This window comes from Anguilla rostrata, chromosome 5 (assembly GCF_018555375.3).
Source record: "Anguilla rostrata isolate EN2019 chromosome 5, ASM1855537v3, whole genome shotgun sequence".
Taxonomy (NCBI): Eukaryota; Metazoa; Chordata; class Actinopteri; order Anguilliformes; family Anguillidae; genus Anguilla; species Anguilla rostrata.
The window spans coordinates 33,710,511-33,728,270 of record NC_057937.1 but is presented as its reverse complement, the minus strand read 5'-3'; the positions used below and the strand labels follow the sequence as shown (position 1 = coordinate 33,728,270).

The window sequence follows — 17,760 nt, the reverse complement described above, 5'->3', positions numbered from 1 at the left end:
AAATAAATATTTCCGTTTGGTGTAGGCTATTTCCGATTGGTTTCGGGCGCCATAAAACATATTTGATATTTAGAATAGCAATGACAACAGTTCCGCTATGGCTGTAGGTCTCTGCATAGAGCGGGAACACTTAACATAACTCTATCGCAGATTGTAGGCTATAGCGATGCAAAGCCTAAATAATTACATTATTTGCTTATTTCAAAAATAATACATTTACGCCTAATATTATTTTCGGTTGGAACTACGTCCTATGGCGCATGCAACCCCAGACCACTACGCTCACGGCTAGCGACCCAGTCGCCACAATATTAAACACAGACATTTGTTTAAATTGTTAATAACTCATAAAATCAATTTATTCATGTGCATAGGTTCTAAATGAAACAGCTGTGTAGGCTAGCTCCTCTGGAGTTGTTTAGACCTGATATGTAAATCCCATGGTTGCCGTCAGAATATTCTAAATATGTCACATCTATATTGAAAACATAAACTAGAACTGAAATAATATTAACAGAAGGGAAGTAATCCTTTAATTATTCCATTGCCAATTTCAAATGCAGTCCGCGAAATCTTAGAAATGAGTGCATTTAATAGGCTAAAAGAAAAACAGAAGCGCTTGAGCATTTCACACGGCAGACAATTTCAATTTAGACAGTTACATGTTGGATTTCTATGGTGTAATAACCGGAAAAACTTTAATGACGTCAGACAAAACCGGAAAGGTTATGGACCTGTCGAAACTGAAACTCCTAGAACTGACGGCTGGAGTAATTACACTGGCAAATGGGTATGGAATTGAAATAGCTTTGGAAGTAAGCGAGACATGAAACAACATTAAGGAAATCTAGAGAATAACGTAAACCCCTGCTTAATAATAACGTACGACTAGGTGGCGGATAAATAGCAGATTTAGGCCTGAATTGTAATCGTCTCTAGCTAGCTAGTGAGCTAACAAATAGTTAAGTTGACGTTGTAACAGCTAGCAAGCCAGCATGCTAATGAGAGCAAAGAATACTTTATAAGTTAGTGCACTGTCGGTACAAGTAAGGAATGTCAGCTAAATTTCTTTAAAAGCAAGAAAGTCGTCAGACAGTTAGACGTGTGAGGAAAAACAGCAGTTACCCGAGAGATTAAGGTTTATAGCTAACATTATTGCTATTACCTTGCTGGAGTAAAGCACCTTGGACCAGTTGAAAACATAGCTAGCTAACCTTACTTGTGTTGACGGTAAATAATCAAAGTGACGTCGAGTATTAAGAGCATTAACGTTAGCTAATTTGCCAAACAAACGATTTAATTGCATGCAACTAAGTGAGTACGGATGTCGAGAACTGAACTGCCGAGTGTCAGCTATTGAGCCAACCAGAAAAACACGACTGAGATCAGCTTGCAAACTATTTAACGTTAGATACATGTGGTTTGTTAGCTAAACTATAGTAAAAATAGTGGGGAGTAACTAGTTCGCGTGTTTGTAGTTCGCTTGCTACTCTTGTTAGTTAATTTCGTTTTGGGCTGCTCGATCTTCTCCGGTTTTGCAATGCCGCTGATGTTCTTGGAGAGGTTTCCGTGGCCCAGTTTGCAGACCTACACGGCTCTGAGCGCTGTCTTGCTCGTCGGGAGTGTTCTGAGCGTCTATACCACTGTGACTGAACCGAGTTTCGCCACGGAGACAGACGAGTCCGTAGAAACCCACGATGAAGAAGCGGAATCTCAATTTTTCGACCTCGGTAATGGAGTGGCCACCAAGGTGCTCCAGCACCTCGTGTCTGACAACTTCTACGTTTGGGTAAGTTTTTTTTATTTTTATTTTTTTTAAGGGAAATTCATTTTCCGTTCCGGTGTTTTATAAATTATGTTGCATTATGTAGTACGGTCCATTTAGTTTGCGGGAGATGTGTGGTGTAGAGTTAATGTGCACTGATTCTTCGTGTTTCCTTCATCTCTCAGGTGCTGGTGAATACAGCTTGTTGTTGCCTGATGCTAATTGCTAAGACGATCCAGTGCATTGTGTTTGGACCCCTTAGAGTCAGCGAAAAACAGGTGAGGTTTAAAATTAGACTAGCATAATTAATCGAGCATAATTGTTTAGATTAAACGATCAATGTCATAAAACCATGAGATTGCACAAAGGCGTCTACCAAATATTTGCTCCATGCATCATAAATATTCATTCATGATACAAGTGGGCTAATTTGGGAATTTTTGCAGGATGACATTGAATGATTTTCTTTACCAACTGAGTGAAGATCAGCTGTTACATCACATTCGTTCTAATCTCCCAGTTTGTTTCACACTAAGAGTAGGAGTTTTCATTGTACTTTCTGCTGTTAAAAAAAAAATGATGCTGTCAAATATTGAACAATGTATGTAGGCTACATGCTTTGTTACACTGCATCCTTGTTTGCTCTGCGAGAAAGTTTGGTTGGACTTAACAAGCAGTAATAAAAATGCCTCGTAAATTCTATTCCTAATGGGTAAATGTATATACTAATATGACTGTGATTGGTCGTCCGTGTTAAATAATGATTGCAAAGTGAGCTGGTGACGATTGTTCGGAGAACAGGCCTGGTTGTTGCTGAAGTCTAAAGGCTTTTCTGTGTCCCTCAGCACCTGAAGGACAAGTTCTGGAACTTCATCTTCTACAAGTTCATATTCATCTTCGGGGTACTGAACGTGCAGACCGTGGGCGAGGTGGTCACGTGGTGCCTGTGGTTCTCCGTGCTCGTCTTCCTGCACCTCATGGTCCAGCTCTGCAAGGACCGCTTTGAATATGTGAGTCCCTCACATGGTGTGCGTGTGCGCAGCGTCTGCAGGACTCGCCTGGTTTCCCCCTTTGGGGCCCATGAGCCTCTTGTTTGGGACACGGTATTGAATGTATTGCTGGGCCTGAGAGTGCCTCGTGGAGATAGGCATGGGTTTGGCGATTGTGATGAAATGTGGAAACAAAGGCCTTGAGACAAGGTCTATAACTGAGGTGTCCCGAACTGGGAGTCCTGATTTAACTGAGTCGCTGACCAACATTGTCTTCTGTTGTGACAGCGATGGTAAAGTGAGACTCATTCCACTTGGCATTATATTGATCTGTGTAACTTTGAATGCAAATGAAAAGTTTAAAGGTTTTAAATGGCTAATTTTCCATATCGCTTTACATATGTCTTTTTAATGGTTAACTCCTCTTGGAAGCGTGCCTTTCGCCGTGCAAATTAATTTCGATGCAGAACTTGTCACCAGAGCACATTTTTCCAATGTGGACCGACAGCTCCTTCGTGCTTCCCTGAAACCTGAAACGTGCACATACGAGCAAAATTTGTGACATCACCAATATATGTAGAACCTATGGCCCGCTATGCAAAGAAGAGCAACGTGGTTAACAGAAACCTTGGTGCACAGAAAGTGACATTGTTGCGACAGTTGTTGTGTGTACTATGTTCGACCGTGCAGTTTTAGGATGCAGTCCTGAGGGAGGAACTCCATTCCACACATTACCGAAGGAGCCCAATTCTTAAACAAATAAGGGCGGAATGTGTTTATAAAAATCACGTGGATGTACCTGACAGCATAGAGGGAATCTCTCTGTTTGTAGCACACATTTTACATCTGACTGTCAATGGGTATCGCAAAGAAATTCATTTTTAATCCGGACATAGTGCCTACTATATATATCCCAGGACCACTGCAGCAAGCATTGTGAATTTTTATTTTCGTTTATTCTGGCTTTGTCAGTGTAGTGATGCTACTGAGCCAATTTCAGTGGTTTATTATTAAAACTTTTTTTTGGTGGAAAAACCCATATTAAACATATTAGTTTTCAAAATAGAATATTGTTTGGGAGGGTACCTTAACAATCTAACTAGCCTAATTAACAGGCTAGTGTCCTAATTACTGCATACTATGTTTTATTGCTAGGGTAGGAGTTTTTATTTATTTGGTAGAGATTTCACATTGTCAGTCAGCTGATCGGGTCATTATGACCATATTAAATGTGTACATTTTTCCACGTACACCAAATTGCTTATCCAGGAGTGGCCTTGTGTTTTCAAGACGGCCTGCCCGGACTCGGTACTGCTGCGGAAAATGCTGAAGCTGCAAGAATTTCAGAACGTTGCCACGTAACCGATCTGTCCCTACAAATCTGTAACTGTGTTGTCAGTGCTGGTTACGACTGCACTTATACTGGTCTTTGGAAATACACGATACTCGCGTAAAACAAGGCCGAAGGGCGAACGCTTCCGTTTCGGCACATGTCGTGCGTCCCCAAGTTTGAGCTCGTGTGTAATGTAATATTTCGCGCATTTATATACGCCTCGGATGCGTACTTTCCCGGAATTCTAATGAGATCACCTCGTATCACTCCGGCGATGACCGAGGCCCGTATCTCTTTCAGAGCCCACGCTAATAATAGCCGCGCATTCAGGCACAGTCTTAGGCTCCCGGTTTCACCCAGCAACTTCGGAACACTGAAAAAACACATGCAGTCATCTGAACATGTATCTGAGTCACGTTCATTCGAGGTGAAAGAAAAGTTTGTTTCCCATATTGCAAAAGCAGGCTTTTGTCTGTTCAGGATTTGAAAGTTGCGTTAATAAATGGCAACGATCTAGTCAATAGGTTTAATCAACAAAATAATGCAAGGATAAAAAAGAAAACGGTTTGACATGGATATTAACTTCCATAGTAGTTTAAGAGCATAGTATCCCCCATAGTATTCACTGTCCGTCAGTGAATGAGCACTGCTGATTGCATTGGGGGAAGTGATTAGAACAGCAGGACTGTTGTAGATAAGTGGCTAATTATTTAGGGGGGTGGGTGGGCGTCTAATAGAATTTGCTTCATAGCAGAAGCTAAACAAAGAAATTGTGTCTTGGAATGAAATGTTGGCCAGAGCATTTTTCAGATCCATCACTGTGTCAATAAATTTTCCAGCGTTGTTTAAAAAAGACCTGTTTTTTTTTTTTTTTTTTTTAATCGATTACTTAATCAAATTGATTGTTTTTGCTAAAATATTCAGTAGCTGCAGCCCTAATAATAATTGTGATACTGCCCTGGTGTCCATGCTATGCTACTTTCTCCCCTGGTGTCCATGCTGCTGTTCAACTGCTGTACTTTTGAGTAGCTTTATACATTAGTGATGTCATACAAAGTAAAATGTCGTTGTCTGTGTGCGTGTCTGTGTGTGTGCGGTCCTCTCAGCTCTCCTTCTCCCCCACCACGCCGATGAGCAGCCACGTGCGCGTGCTGTCCCTGCTGGTGTCCATGCTGCTGTGCTGCTGCGGCCTGGCGCTGGTCTGCGGGATGGCGGGCCGGCCGCACGGGATGCACACCGTGTCCTTCATGGCCGCCGAGGTAGGAGCTCGCGCCGCCGAAGCTCGGCCTGCCGTCTCTCACCCCGCTCCCTTTAAAGTGGGGACAACCCTAAATCACAAGGAGCGCTACCAAATAGCTTTTGTGTAATCTTTACGGTTTATTACCTCTAGGGTTTATTCCCCAGCCGTACTTTAAAGTGGGAAGGGAGGCCTGTGATTGTTGGAGAAGCTCATCGTTTTGCGCTATTGTTCACAGTAACATTTATCAACTAAAATTATGACCAGCACACTGTTTTTCATATGAAGTCCTATAGACAAAGTAGCAAATGTGTCTGTAATGTGAACACTCTTCAGTCTTAAAGTTAGAGATTTTTTTTTAATTATGTACACTGAATGTCAACCATTATTTATTGACATTCACTTACAAGGGCACAAACCCATCCATGCAAATTCTCTTAAGTACCCATCACAGGATCAACTGGTACAGAACAGCGAGTTACGCAGTAAATGCGCACCAGGCTGAAAACTGTAACGTTCAGTGTATGGCTGCCAATCACGCAATTATCTCGGTGCTCTCATAGTGCTTAACATCCTTAAGAGCAGCGCGCACGCGTTGTATTTGCGTGCGTACGGCCAGGTGATTATCTGAAAACACGGCGTGTTGTTTTCTCCCCCCCCCCCCCCCGTTTTGGTCCTTCTCTTCCAGTGCCTGCTGGTGACCGTGCGCACAGGCCATGTCATCATGCGGTAAGTCCCCCGGCGAACCCCCCCCCGAACCGTGTAATTCCACAGGCATGTCACGCAGGAAACCAGAGAGATCCCCTTCCCCTACATGCAGCCGTTACAGAAAGGGCTGCATTGTGGTTAAAGGGGGGGGGGGTGGGATTAGGATTATTCTGAGCTGTCAGAGAAGCAGGGCTCGTTAATTAAAAATTTTATTTTTAAAACTTTAAGCTGATGAGGAAGCCATGCAGTCAGGCAATATGATTTGGGCACACGTTACTCAATTATGGTGCTGGGAAGACAGTTTGTTATTGTTTAGGTTTACTTTGTGCCTGATAGAGCTGCCAATTGAATACTGATCTGCTTTTTTTGTCAGGGATACATATTTCAATATTTTGTGTAAGAAATGTCATGTTTTATTCAAAACTATGTTGCATTCTTAATTATAAACAAATTATTAACATTCTTAAAATGTTGAAGAAAACACATTGCTGGTATACACATTTTCTTTTTCTTTTTTTTACAGATACAAGAATTATTCAAGTTAAAATGAACAAAAATTGATTTTTTTCATTGCGACATCCTGTTCTGCTTATTGAAAGAACAATTTCCCACAATGCATTTCTTTTTCCCTTTTGTATCCCATGAAATAAGTCTGAAATCTTGGAGGCATTAACTGACACCCAAATTAGCATATTTATATTATAGAAAAAGTTTCAATATAGTTGACCTTGTTTTTATGCCTCCGTGACGGCACAGCCGTGGCCAGAGGCATTATGTTTTCGGGTTGTCCGTCCGTCCGTCCGTCCGTCCCGATTCTCGTGAACGTGATATCTCAGGAACGCCTTGAGGGAATTTCTTCAAATTTGGCACAAACGTCCACTTGGACTCAAGGATGAACTGATGAGATTTTGGTGGTCAAAGGCGGAGGCATACAACTGTGAGGCGGTATTTCTAGTTTCATAGTAAAGTTATACTGTGGTCACGTGACCTTTTTGAAAAATCTGGAGATTCTGCCGGATGCTCAGTGGTGTTGCTATGCAAATATGTTGAATAAAGTTGCAATTAAAGAATATTCTATCCAAATCAGTATTCTGATAACCTTGGTCAAAGTGTGCCAAAATGTTCATTCAGCCCATTTGGAGGGCCCCTGAGAGAGTTTCCAAACAGCGTTCGGGTGTTCCCGTGCGGTCGGGAGTTAACGAACCCCGTGTCTGCCCCGCCCGCAGGTACACCATCCACCTGTGGGACCTGAACCACGAAGGCACCTGGGAGAGCAAGGGCACCTACGTGTACTACACGGACTTCGTCATGGAGCTGGTGCTGCTGTCGCTGGACCTCATGCACCACATCCACATGCTGGTGAGAGAGCCCTGCCCGCACTGGGTTGCTGGCCTGGCTCTTGTCAGAACTGTCCACGCACGGGGGCCTCGCCACCGCTGTTCAGACAATGGTCTACCCGTAGTCCAGTCAGCACGTGTCACTATGAAGGGTACATTACATTACATCAAAATCAATTGGCAGGCAACAAACTGTAGTGAAGAACATTAGTGCTTCTGTCAGGACACAAAAATGCAGTATCACCAAGAAGGCAAAGAGGCCCATTTGTAAGTGTAATATTAACCTAACAAACAATTGTATTGTAACAAGAAGCTGCGATTAGACAGATGACCGCTAACAGCTATCATACACAGCTATATACCCATAAGATTATCCCTGAAGTGTATCCAAGGAAAGAAGGGAAAAAAAGACAGGATATTTAAGGGGGGTCAGGGAGCATTGCCGTTACGGGGGGCTGCCTGGTACTACGTTCGCCAGGCTCACCACGCTCGTGCTCTGTGCCCGACAGCTCTACGGCAACATCTGGCTCTCCATGGCGAGCTTGGTGATCTTCATGCAGCTGCGCTACCTCTTCCACGAAGTGCAGCGCCGCATCCGCCGCCACAAGAACTACCTGCGCGTCATCGACAACATGGAGGCCAGGTGCGCAGCCTCGTTTCGCCTTGCTAGCGGGTGACGTGTTGCTTATGGACCATGCGCGTGTGTTACACGTGATATGAAATCAACATTTCAGTGGTTTATTATTTCGTATGCGCTCCAGTCGTCAGGCATCTCAGAAACATTAGCGTTCACGTGTGAGTCACATTTTTCTTTGTGCCACAGCAAACCGGTCTTCTATTCAAATCAACACGCGTTTATTTATATAGTACATTTGACAATGCATTACTCACAGTACACCTCATATAGCATACCCTGGACTAACAAAAGCAATCCTAGGCAAAGAAAATTGCCCAGGAGGTGGCTGGGGACTCGGAACAAGCACCCCCCACTAGTGAAGAAGAGGCAATAAGGGAAGATTTCTACTGGGTAGCAACAGGGACCAGTTCTAATGTCTTACTCTTAGAGCTAATTATAAGCGTGACTGCGAAAGCGGGCTTTTAGTCTAGACTTAAGGACCCGGGTACGCGGGTCTGCTGTTGAGCTGCGCTTCAGCTGAAGTTCGGCGCGCTCTGCGTCCCCCGTTTCCGCCCGCAGGTTTGCGGTGGCCACCCCGGAGGAGCTGGCGGCCAATAACGACGACTGCGCCATCTGCTGGGACTCCATGCAGGCGGCGCGCAAGCTGCCCTGCGGGCACCTCTTCCACAAGTGAGCGCCCGGCGAGCGTTGAAACACGCCCGCCATTGCAGCCGCCGCCTCAGTCAGGATTGTACAGCTATGAACGAAACCACAGTTTCACTGTGCTGATGATAGAGAGGCACTGTGTTCAGGAGTTTCACACTGTAACTTGAAGTGAATATCCATACAGAACAGACCTATTCCATACCGAATATCCATACAGAACAGACCTATTCTATACCGAATATCCATACAGAACAGACCTATCCCATACCGAATATCCACACAGAACAGCGTGGCAGACCTTCAGACCTTGTGTTTAGAAAGAACATACTTTAGAAGTAAAAGGAGTAACACGCTTTATATCCAAAATATAATTTAGATATTTTCCTCTTTACAGATTTGATTTGATAATTGGACACTAACTTCAAGGAAAGAAAGTGATTTAAAAAAGTGTCTTTAATTGTATTTTTTAAAAAATAAACATGACCCCGAGTGTAAGATTTTCTGAGCCGGTTCTAAAAAGGGACCGTGAGGTTGTGAAAGGGAGCGGTCTGAGAACTGGACCGCGTGGTCGCGGCGCGTTTCTGCTCGCTCACAGCTCGTGCCTGCGGTCCTGGCTGGAGCAGGACACCTCGTGCCCCACCTGCCGCATGTCGCTCAACATCAGCGAGGGCGGGCGGGCGACCGCCAGAGGGAGCCGCTGGACGACAACATGGGCCCCGGGCCGGGGGCCGAGGCCCGGCCCCACCTCAACCACCACAACCACTTCTTCCACTTCGACGGTAAAGGACGCCACAGGCGCCGACCCCTGGCTTTCACGTTATACGCGGTTATAATGTTTCACACGGTCAGGCGTGTTTGCGACCGGATCTGGGCCGTTTGAAACGCTTTCTGCCCTCCGGTACCTTAGACACTGGGGAAAACCCCTGTGGATTCCTGTCAGTTTAGAAGTATCCGTTTTCACCCACATTCGGAAAGTTATTACTGGATACGAGTTACATTTTGGTCTACGTAACTGTGTCAGATATGTAATGCGTGTAATGCAAGAACTAAAGTGTATAAAAAGCACATCTTAATCAGATCGCTGCTTAGCAGATTATCTTTTAGCATTTCCTGAGTAATTTCGGCCAAACGGTTGTAAGGTGTCTTATTAGGGAATGTTCTGGCCAGTTGGAAAGCTTCATTGGTTTGTCCCTTTTCGTTTCTCTGCAGGTTCCCGCATTGCCAGCTGGCTGCCCAGTTTCTCGGTGGAAGTCATGCACACCACAAACATCATGGGGATAGCGCAGGCCAACAACTCCCAGCTCAATGCTATGGTGAGCCGCCATTTTCATCGCTTAAAAGGTCAGAGGAGCAAATCGCGCTGCTGTGAAAGCGCCCGCTCTGATACGCACCAGGCCCCAGGGTTCTGCAGGGAAGGAACTGGCACTGCCGACGTGTAGAATTCCCAGCCGTTTCAGGTCTGGCTAGAATCGTGGCAGCGTGGCTGCCCAATGCTGGCCTGCTTTCAGCAAAACATTGAACAGCTCATGCCTGGGTTGGGTAAACCATGTGACCGGTACCTGCCTGACCAATTTGGCGACACACGCCTTCACTAGCTAATGTTACACTTGCTCTGTCAACTCTGTGACAGCGGGCACCTTTAAGAAAGCAGCTAACGTTAAACTCGGTAAAAATGCTGAAAGCAGAACGGTATAAATTATTAGAAGCAACAGTAATTTAAACAAAACAATTAAATAAAGTTTATTTTCCTTTGCAATAAAAAAGGACTTTTTATTTTGTTGTTTGTTCTTCATTTTATCGAACGTATTTTGTTCTAGCACAGTTTAGGCACTGGTACCGCTTTAAGAGTATTATTTTAGCAGTGGTATGGGCAAAATCTAAACTAGCGCTGCCACACTGTGGGAACGCAGTTCTGTTCTGCTCTTGTTCTGTGTGGAGAAACGTCTCACGGCTGGCCGCGTGTCGCGCTGCTCGTTCTTCCTCCCCGCAGGCCCATCAGATCCAGGAGATGTTCCCGCAGGTGCCCTACCACCTGGTGCTGCAGGACCTCCAGCTGACGCGCTCCGTGGAGATCACCACCGACAACATCCTGGAGGGCCGAATCCAGGTCCCCTTCCAGGCAAGCGTACCCCCCCCCGCACCCTCCGGCCCACACGGGGGCGCTGTGGACAGGGTCCGTCGGATAGGGCACGGGATGCGGGCTTCGCTGTTGGCTATGATCAGGAGCCTGCGGCAGGATTCCTCGGGTTACTGATACTTCAGTTGCGCGCGGCGTGCCGGTTACCTTAAGGCTAGCAGCTGCTTTCAGGAAAAGAGCTTCGTGGCTGAGGCGTGTCCTGTAGTTCTGCATGGCCTTGTGCAGAAGAGCTCGAGGGGGGTTCTGCTTCTACAAGGGTGCAGATGGCACAGAAGTAGCTCAGGAAGAACAAATGACAATGAACAAATTTGAGAGGACAAAAATAAGAGAAACCAAACTGAGCCACAATAGAGAAATGGATGCATTACCCGAGCTGACATGTAGTCTGTGTTGCATTATGGGATAGGCCGCGCGGGAGCTGTACTGAAACCCGTGTTGTGACTCGTGCCCCACAGCCCACCGAGCGCCCCACCTTGCTGGGGGGCCCCGCTGCGGACGAGCCGGCAGGAGCCAGCGGGGGTGCGGAGGCCACACCCGGAGAGCCGGAGGACTTTGAGGTCAGGGGCAGCCGCTTCTCCAAGTCGGCCGAGGAGAGGCAGAGGATGCTCCTGCAGAGGAAGGAGGAGCTGCTGCAGCAAGCACGCAGGTAACCCACCCCAACCAATCGGCAAGCACGAATGTCACGCTCCCCAGCCAATAAGCAAGCGTGCAGGTATCTCTCCCCAACCAATCAGCAAGCACGCAGGTAACCCACCCCAACCAATCAGCAAGCACGAATGTCACGCTCCCCGACCAATAAGCAAGCGTGCAGGTATCTCTCCCCAACCAATCAGCAAACATGCAGGTAACCCACCCCAACCAATCAGCAAGCACGAATGTCACGCTTCCCAACCAGTAAGCAAGCATGCAGGTATCTCTCCCCAACCAACCAGCAAACATGCAGGTAACCCACCCCAACCAATGAACAAGCATATAGGTAACATGTCCCACCCACCCAGGAAGCACTCATGTAACATTCCCTGTCTGGTCACCCTGCACGATGGTACATGTCTGCCAGCGCAGAAGTCTCTCTGCTTTCTGCCTACCTGAATAAAGCAAATTAAACAGGGGGGAGGGCATCAACTGTTTTTCAACTGTATTGGAAACCCAAAAACAAAATATTTTCTCTCTAGCACACTATTTTATAGCAACAAGTAATTTAAGAAAATTAGCCACTTGCGCACCACTCTAACCTTTATAGGCTTAATATGCAGTTTAGCCTTTGTTTGCTGATGCTTCCTTGTCCTGGCTAGCTGGCAAGCTTTTTACATCCGCATTCAATACAGGGGCTCACTTTGAGTCCATTGACTTTGTGAGACTAGAAATTCTCAAATTCACAACTGTGACTAGAAATTCACGATACCCAAAATGAAAAAAATATTTTGTTCATGCGTACACTAGTTGCACCATTTCAGAAAAATCTATCTCAGTTCCACACTTTGAGTTGGAGTATAGAGTATATTCAGAAACAGCACTACACCGTCTCAGAGGGACACAGAGTGCTTTCTACCTGGCAGCGGGAGTTTGACTGGGTTGAGTCCTGTTGCATAAGCATCCATTTTACATATGTTAGGCCTGTGGCATGAATTAGAACAAAAGCTACTAGTGTTTTCATAATCATACTATTGTGGTTATACCCTCATCTTGTGGCTAAGCCCATTTCTGTTGGCTGGTTTAACCCCTTTTATAATTTTTATGACAAGTAACAGGTGCCTGTACGTATGCTGAGTGGAACGGTAATGTAAAACACACTGCTTATATAAAGACTAAACTTGGATCCTGTTGTATACCTCCTGAATGTACTTTTCACGAGGAAAAGTTTCAGCTTGCTTTTTTCCATACTGGTTTATATTGATAAAAGCGCAATATCAATTCAAATGGGTCTTTGGTATATTCTCTTTGTATCCATGAGAGGACATGGTTACATTCAAATTTAAGTTAATTCAGCTTGTGCAGTATATATCCAATATCATGTTTGAAATGAATATTGGCCACAGTAACGTACGGGCAGACGTCAGGTAAACATCATAAAGGTTTCCTGCGTCAAATAGGTTTTTGCATTTTTTAAAAATAATTGACCCTTTGAAAAACAGGGAGGGAGGGAGGCTGGCTCACCATAGAGCGAGCAGACAGCCACGCCTAGAGCGTGAGTCACAGTGCATCCTGTTCCCGAAATTTGAGCGAGGCTGCAGGCGGGCAGCACGCCCTTCCCCTTACGCAGAGCATCGAGCGCTGTTTTCCACTGAAGCAATGCCCTCACGCCCCTGTGAGAAATGAGCGCAGAGGACACGAAAAAGGAAATTCAAATGCGACGCCCTCTTAACGAAATTGCCCCACAGCAAAGTTCACACAGTTCAAATGGGATACTGCACTAGTTACGCGCAGATGTTTTTGCATGTTAGAAATGTTAAAACACCATACTTGAACATCCATCCAATCCATTATCTATACCCGCTTATCCTGGGCAGGGTCACGGGGGTTGCTGGATCCTATCCCTGTTTGCATTGGGCGAGGGGCAGGAATACACCCTGGTACCAAGGCCTGCCACCACACCACCATTCAGCTCTATGTCAGCTTTACGCCGTCATGACCTCTGTTGGGCAAGTTTAGGACTTCCAGGTTAAGTCTACTAGAACCCCCCTTCCTGCTTACTTGAAAAATTTTGTGGAAGAAACCCACGAGGACACGGAGAGAACATGCAAACCCCACACAGAAAGGCCCAGGCCGGAGTATCTGAGCACGTATCAGGTTATTTTAACAAGGAGCCAGGGTCACCGTAAGTACATCTGTTCATATAGTGGGTTTGGTGGACTCATCGTTCGGGAAGCATAGCCTGATGCTGTGACGCACGTCTTCCCGCAGACGCTATCTGAGCCGGAGCCCGGAGGAGGAAGAGGAGGAGATGGACGACGAGGAGGACGACGACGGGCCGCCCTCTCTGGAGGAGGACGGCCCCGCCTCGGACTCGATGACGCTGCGTCGGCGGATGCTGGCCGCCGCGGCCGAACGGCGGATGCAGAGGCAGTGGGACCCCGCCCCGTGAGGTCGGGCCCGGGAACGGGCCCGGCCCCCTCCCCCTTTCCCTTTGTGTCCGTAAGCCCGGACGGACCCCGCCTTTCCCCCCCTCCCTCCTGTCCCTCTCGCCCCACCTGGAGTTCCATCTTAGAATCGCTGAGCGAGAAGGAAAATTAGTCTCGGTTTTCCAGCGTTGTCAAATCTGCAGAGAAAGCGAACGCTTCGCGAGCATGGAATTTGGCTGAGCTGACTCTGCCGCGTGGTGTTTTACGTTGCCTTAGGAAGAAGAGACCTTTTTTTCGCGAAGGACTTGCGTATGTCATAGAGGTCAAAGCTTTAATCCGTTTCTCTCCCTGACTAGAAACCGCACAGCATTCAAATCTACGGTTTCACAGCATCTGAAATTATTATGAGAGAACCCGCTGAAGTCTCAGTGTCGTTTCCGATGGTGTTTTGAGCTTCGTTTCTGATTTGATTCGTCTGCAAGGCTTCACGTTGGCGAGAGGCGAACGATTCCCGACCGCTTTTCGAGCTCAGAGCGGACGTTCTCCTTTTCGTCTGGAGTTCTCGCGTCTGTGAAGGGCGCGGGGTTTGAACCGTGCCCGTAGCGGCTCGAGTTTACTCGAAACAAACGCGTGCTCAGTTTGCACGAGCATCGCGGCATGCTGGCGGTATGAGCGCGAACGTACTCGTTTGGCTTCAGGTTTTGTATTTACGTGTTGTATTAACAGGAAAAATAACCGACGGAGAAGATAAAATGTGTTACTCGTTTTAGTTCAGGTTGAAGAGTTTTAGCAGTGACTTTGGGAAAAGCTGGATGAAATTTTGTTTCGTATTAACTGTTGAGCGAGAACATGCTTAATACATTTCAACTGGACCGGTCCCAGAGCAACATTTCATGTCAGCTGCGTGTGCGTCCTTGCCTGCCTGCTTGCGTGTATGTGTGCGAGCGCGAGCGTGAGTGTGCGTGTGTATGTGTGAGTGTGTGTGTGTATATAATGTAATTTATATGTGTAAAAATATACATGTATACACACACTTGTGTTTGAAGATCATTCTTACAGTTCTGCCTTTTAACAAGAGTGAAATGGAACTGTATTTACAGTGCAGTAGTCAGTATTCAGTATATTTCCTGTTTATATTTTTAAATCTATGAGTGAGCTTCACCCTGCTTATAAAGAAGTTACCATGATTAAAACATGGTGTGAGTCAGATTTTGAGTATTGGGATCCTTTCGTGGTCCATTGGAGTATAGATCTTTTTTTCCTGTTAGTCCGGCGCAACGATGATTCTCGTCCTGCTGGCCTTCCTGTTGTGGTGTAGGTTCCGGTTCTAATGGTTCCCATTACCGTTTGAATACTCGGAGAGCAGAGCTGTTTTCCTTTGCTCTGGAGCAGTGGTGACCAACCCTGCTCCTGGAGATCTACCATCCTGTGGATTTTCACTCCAGCCCTAACAAAGCGCAATTCATTCAACAGCTAGAGAGCTTGTTGAGCTACCAATTAGTAGAGTCAGGTGTGCCAAATCAGGGTTGAAGTGAAAACCAACAGGACGGTAGACCTCCAGGAGCAGAGTTGATTACCACTGCTCTAGAGAACACCGGTTTTAGGATTTGAGTGGTTTTCGTACTTTGCCATTTTTACAAACTCTAGGCAGACTCGTTTTTATATGGTAGTCACCTCACCAGCAGTCTGCAAGTGATTCTTTCCGTTATAGCCTGCCACAAGGTAGCAGTGCCCCCCCCCCCACCCCACCAAAATAGTTTAATAAGCTACATCAGTCTAAATCATTGTTGTATCCATATAGGCTAACTCTGAAAAGATTTAGGTACTTGTTTGCTGTTACAAAAAGACCATCTCAAGACTCGTGTGGCTTGTGAAACTTTTGCTACCGCTGATTGTCTGGTCTGCCAAGCTAAGTGGCAGCATCTAGAGCCAGGATGTTACGCAATCACTGATATTGTATAAAACATTTTGTTTTTATTTTTCAATTTTTTTATTTTCTTAGGGTGAGGGGCAGTTGGCAGTATACAATAAATATGATTAATTTATTAAATCGGTTCATTGTAGTGGTTCGGGGGAGGTTTTGTTTTAATGTATTGTAACATATGCTTAGGCTTATCAGGATTTAGGTTTTATCAGCCTACTGTCTCACATGCAAGACACAACAGGTAAAAAATTTAAATCAATAAATTTCAGTCATTGCTCAGCTGATAGCATCATGTGAATGGAAAGAAGTTCTTAACTATTGGTCTTTAACTTTTGAAATTACTTTAGTCAGTGATTTATACATCATTTGACCAAGTGGAATTGTTTGAACTCTGGAATTATTTGAACTCTGGGCAAGTATTGCTTAAGATTTAGACGTACAATTGCGACGGTTGCCCTGTTTTATCTGTTTAAGGAATACTCCGTTTTTAAAATTTGTGCAAGATTATGATTCGTTATTTATATTATCGGTTATTTATAGGAGCCTGATTGTATGGCATAATCCTGAAGATGAGCACCCGATAAATCTCAAAATATCAAGAATGAAATATGATTGGTGAAATCGAAGCAAAACCTGTATCCTTGTAAGCCTATTCATGATAAAAATGTATTTAGTTTAAGTGAGCCATTTTTGTTCAGTTGCACATTTTCATCTGTAACATTTTAAGAGGTTAGTCGTGCATGTTGAGTTGATTATGTTGTTGTATTGGGAGAGGGGAAGGATGCAATCTTACCCTCCCCTCCCCTGAGAGCCAATAATCAATTTAAAAAAAAAACAGTGGGGGGCAATGGTGTAGCAAGTGTGGTCCTATTCGGCAAGAGCGAACTCCGTGCAGTCAACCAACTGCGAGGCCTGCGTGCACACAAGCAGTCTGGAATTCAGGTCTCGCATACAGTACCCCGCTTCCCTCAACACCTTTCATATTGAGGTGTCACTGGGAACGAAGCGGCTGCTTGGCACACACAAAACGGTCCCCCATATTGGTCACATGTAGCACTTGATATGACTCTTGATATAAAACCGGATATCAGGAACTGTGTATACCAGTACCATTAGTGCTTGATTCAGTTGCATTGCAATATGTGTGCAGTTTGTATTTTTTGAACACATTATTGTTTTGGGAATTTTGTAGGTTTGACTATGCACATACCCAGATTGAGAAGCTTTGGGGTGGGAGCGTGGGGGGTGGTGGTAAATTTCATGAATGACTTTGCATGTTACACGTATTTCCAAGGAGCTTTCTGCAGACACATGATTTGTCGGTCTTAACCGTGTCTGTAAACAATGGGATTGTAAGGCAGTCTCTGTTCTTTGGTTGCATGGTCACACCTCTAAACAGTATTTATTCACCTTGCAATATCATTAATGTCCACCAGATCTGAACCTCCTTCATTTTGAATATTAAGAGTGCGCTTTGGTTTCATACCTGTAACAATTAATATACAAATTTGAGTAATTTATCGGATCGCTTTTTATACACACAAATCATTTTGTGCCTCTATTCAGTAGTGGATGAATGACTGATTTTGTAAATAATTTTGTAATGAAGACTGTATTATAGATGTGAAATTACTGTACAAAATAAAACTGAGCTACTATAGAAGCTTTTAAGCATACTTGGCATTTGTTTTTTTCTTTCTTTCTTGGTCTTGGTATTTATAACCCTGTGTACATTACGGAAACCTGGAATTATATAAAGTCATTTTGTATTGTTTATCTTCAGGGCTCAAATTTTGCGCATGCAGATATGAAAATAATGTGTTTGACCAGCAGCTGCTAGCAGTTAGGGCTTCCATATATCCCCATACTTTTCTAAGGTAATGTTACGTCATTTCAATTTCAGATTCAGGAAAATGGTGTTTTACTGCCCTTCTGCTGATATGCTCTGAGAATGAACAAATGGTAGCAAGGTCAGTTTAGTGACGATTA

General features: G+C 45.1%; 1 protein-coding gene across 1 annotated transcript; it reads left to right on the top strand.

The window, feature by feature from the left end:
• Positions 1-366: 366 nt before the first annotated feature.
• LOC135255089 (E3 ubiquitin-protein ligase AMFR-like) lies at positions 367-17,447 on the top strand. The gene is given in 14 exon segments (XM_064335832.1): positions 367-1,789; positions 1,951-2,043; positions 2,611-2,775; positions 5,194-5,346; positions 6,013-6,053; positions 7,259-7,391; positions 7,879-8,012; positions 8,565-8,675; positions 9,247-9,326; positions 9,329-9,430; positions 9,861-9,964; positions 10,642-10,770; positions 11,244-11,434; positions 13,690-17,447. Coding segments are annotated over 14 exon segments (1,866 nt in total). The 5' UTR covers positions 367-1,540; the 3' UTR covers positions 13,871-17,447.
• The last annotated feature ends 313 nt before the right edge of the window (positions 17,448-17,760 follow it).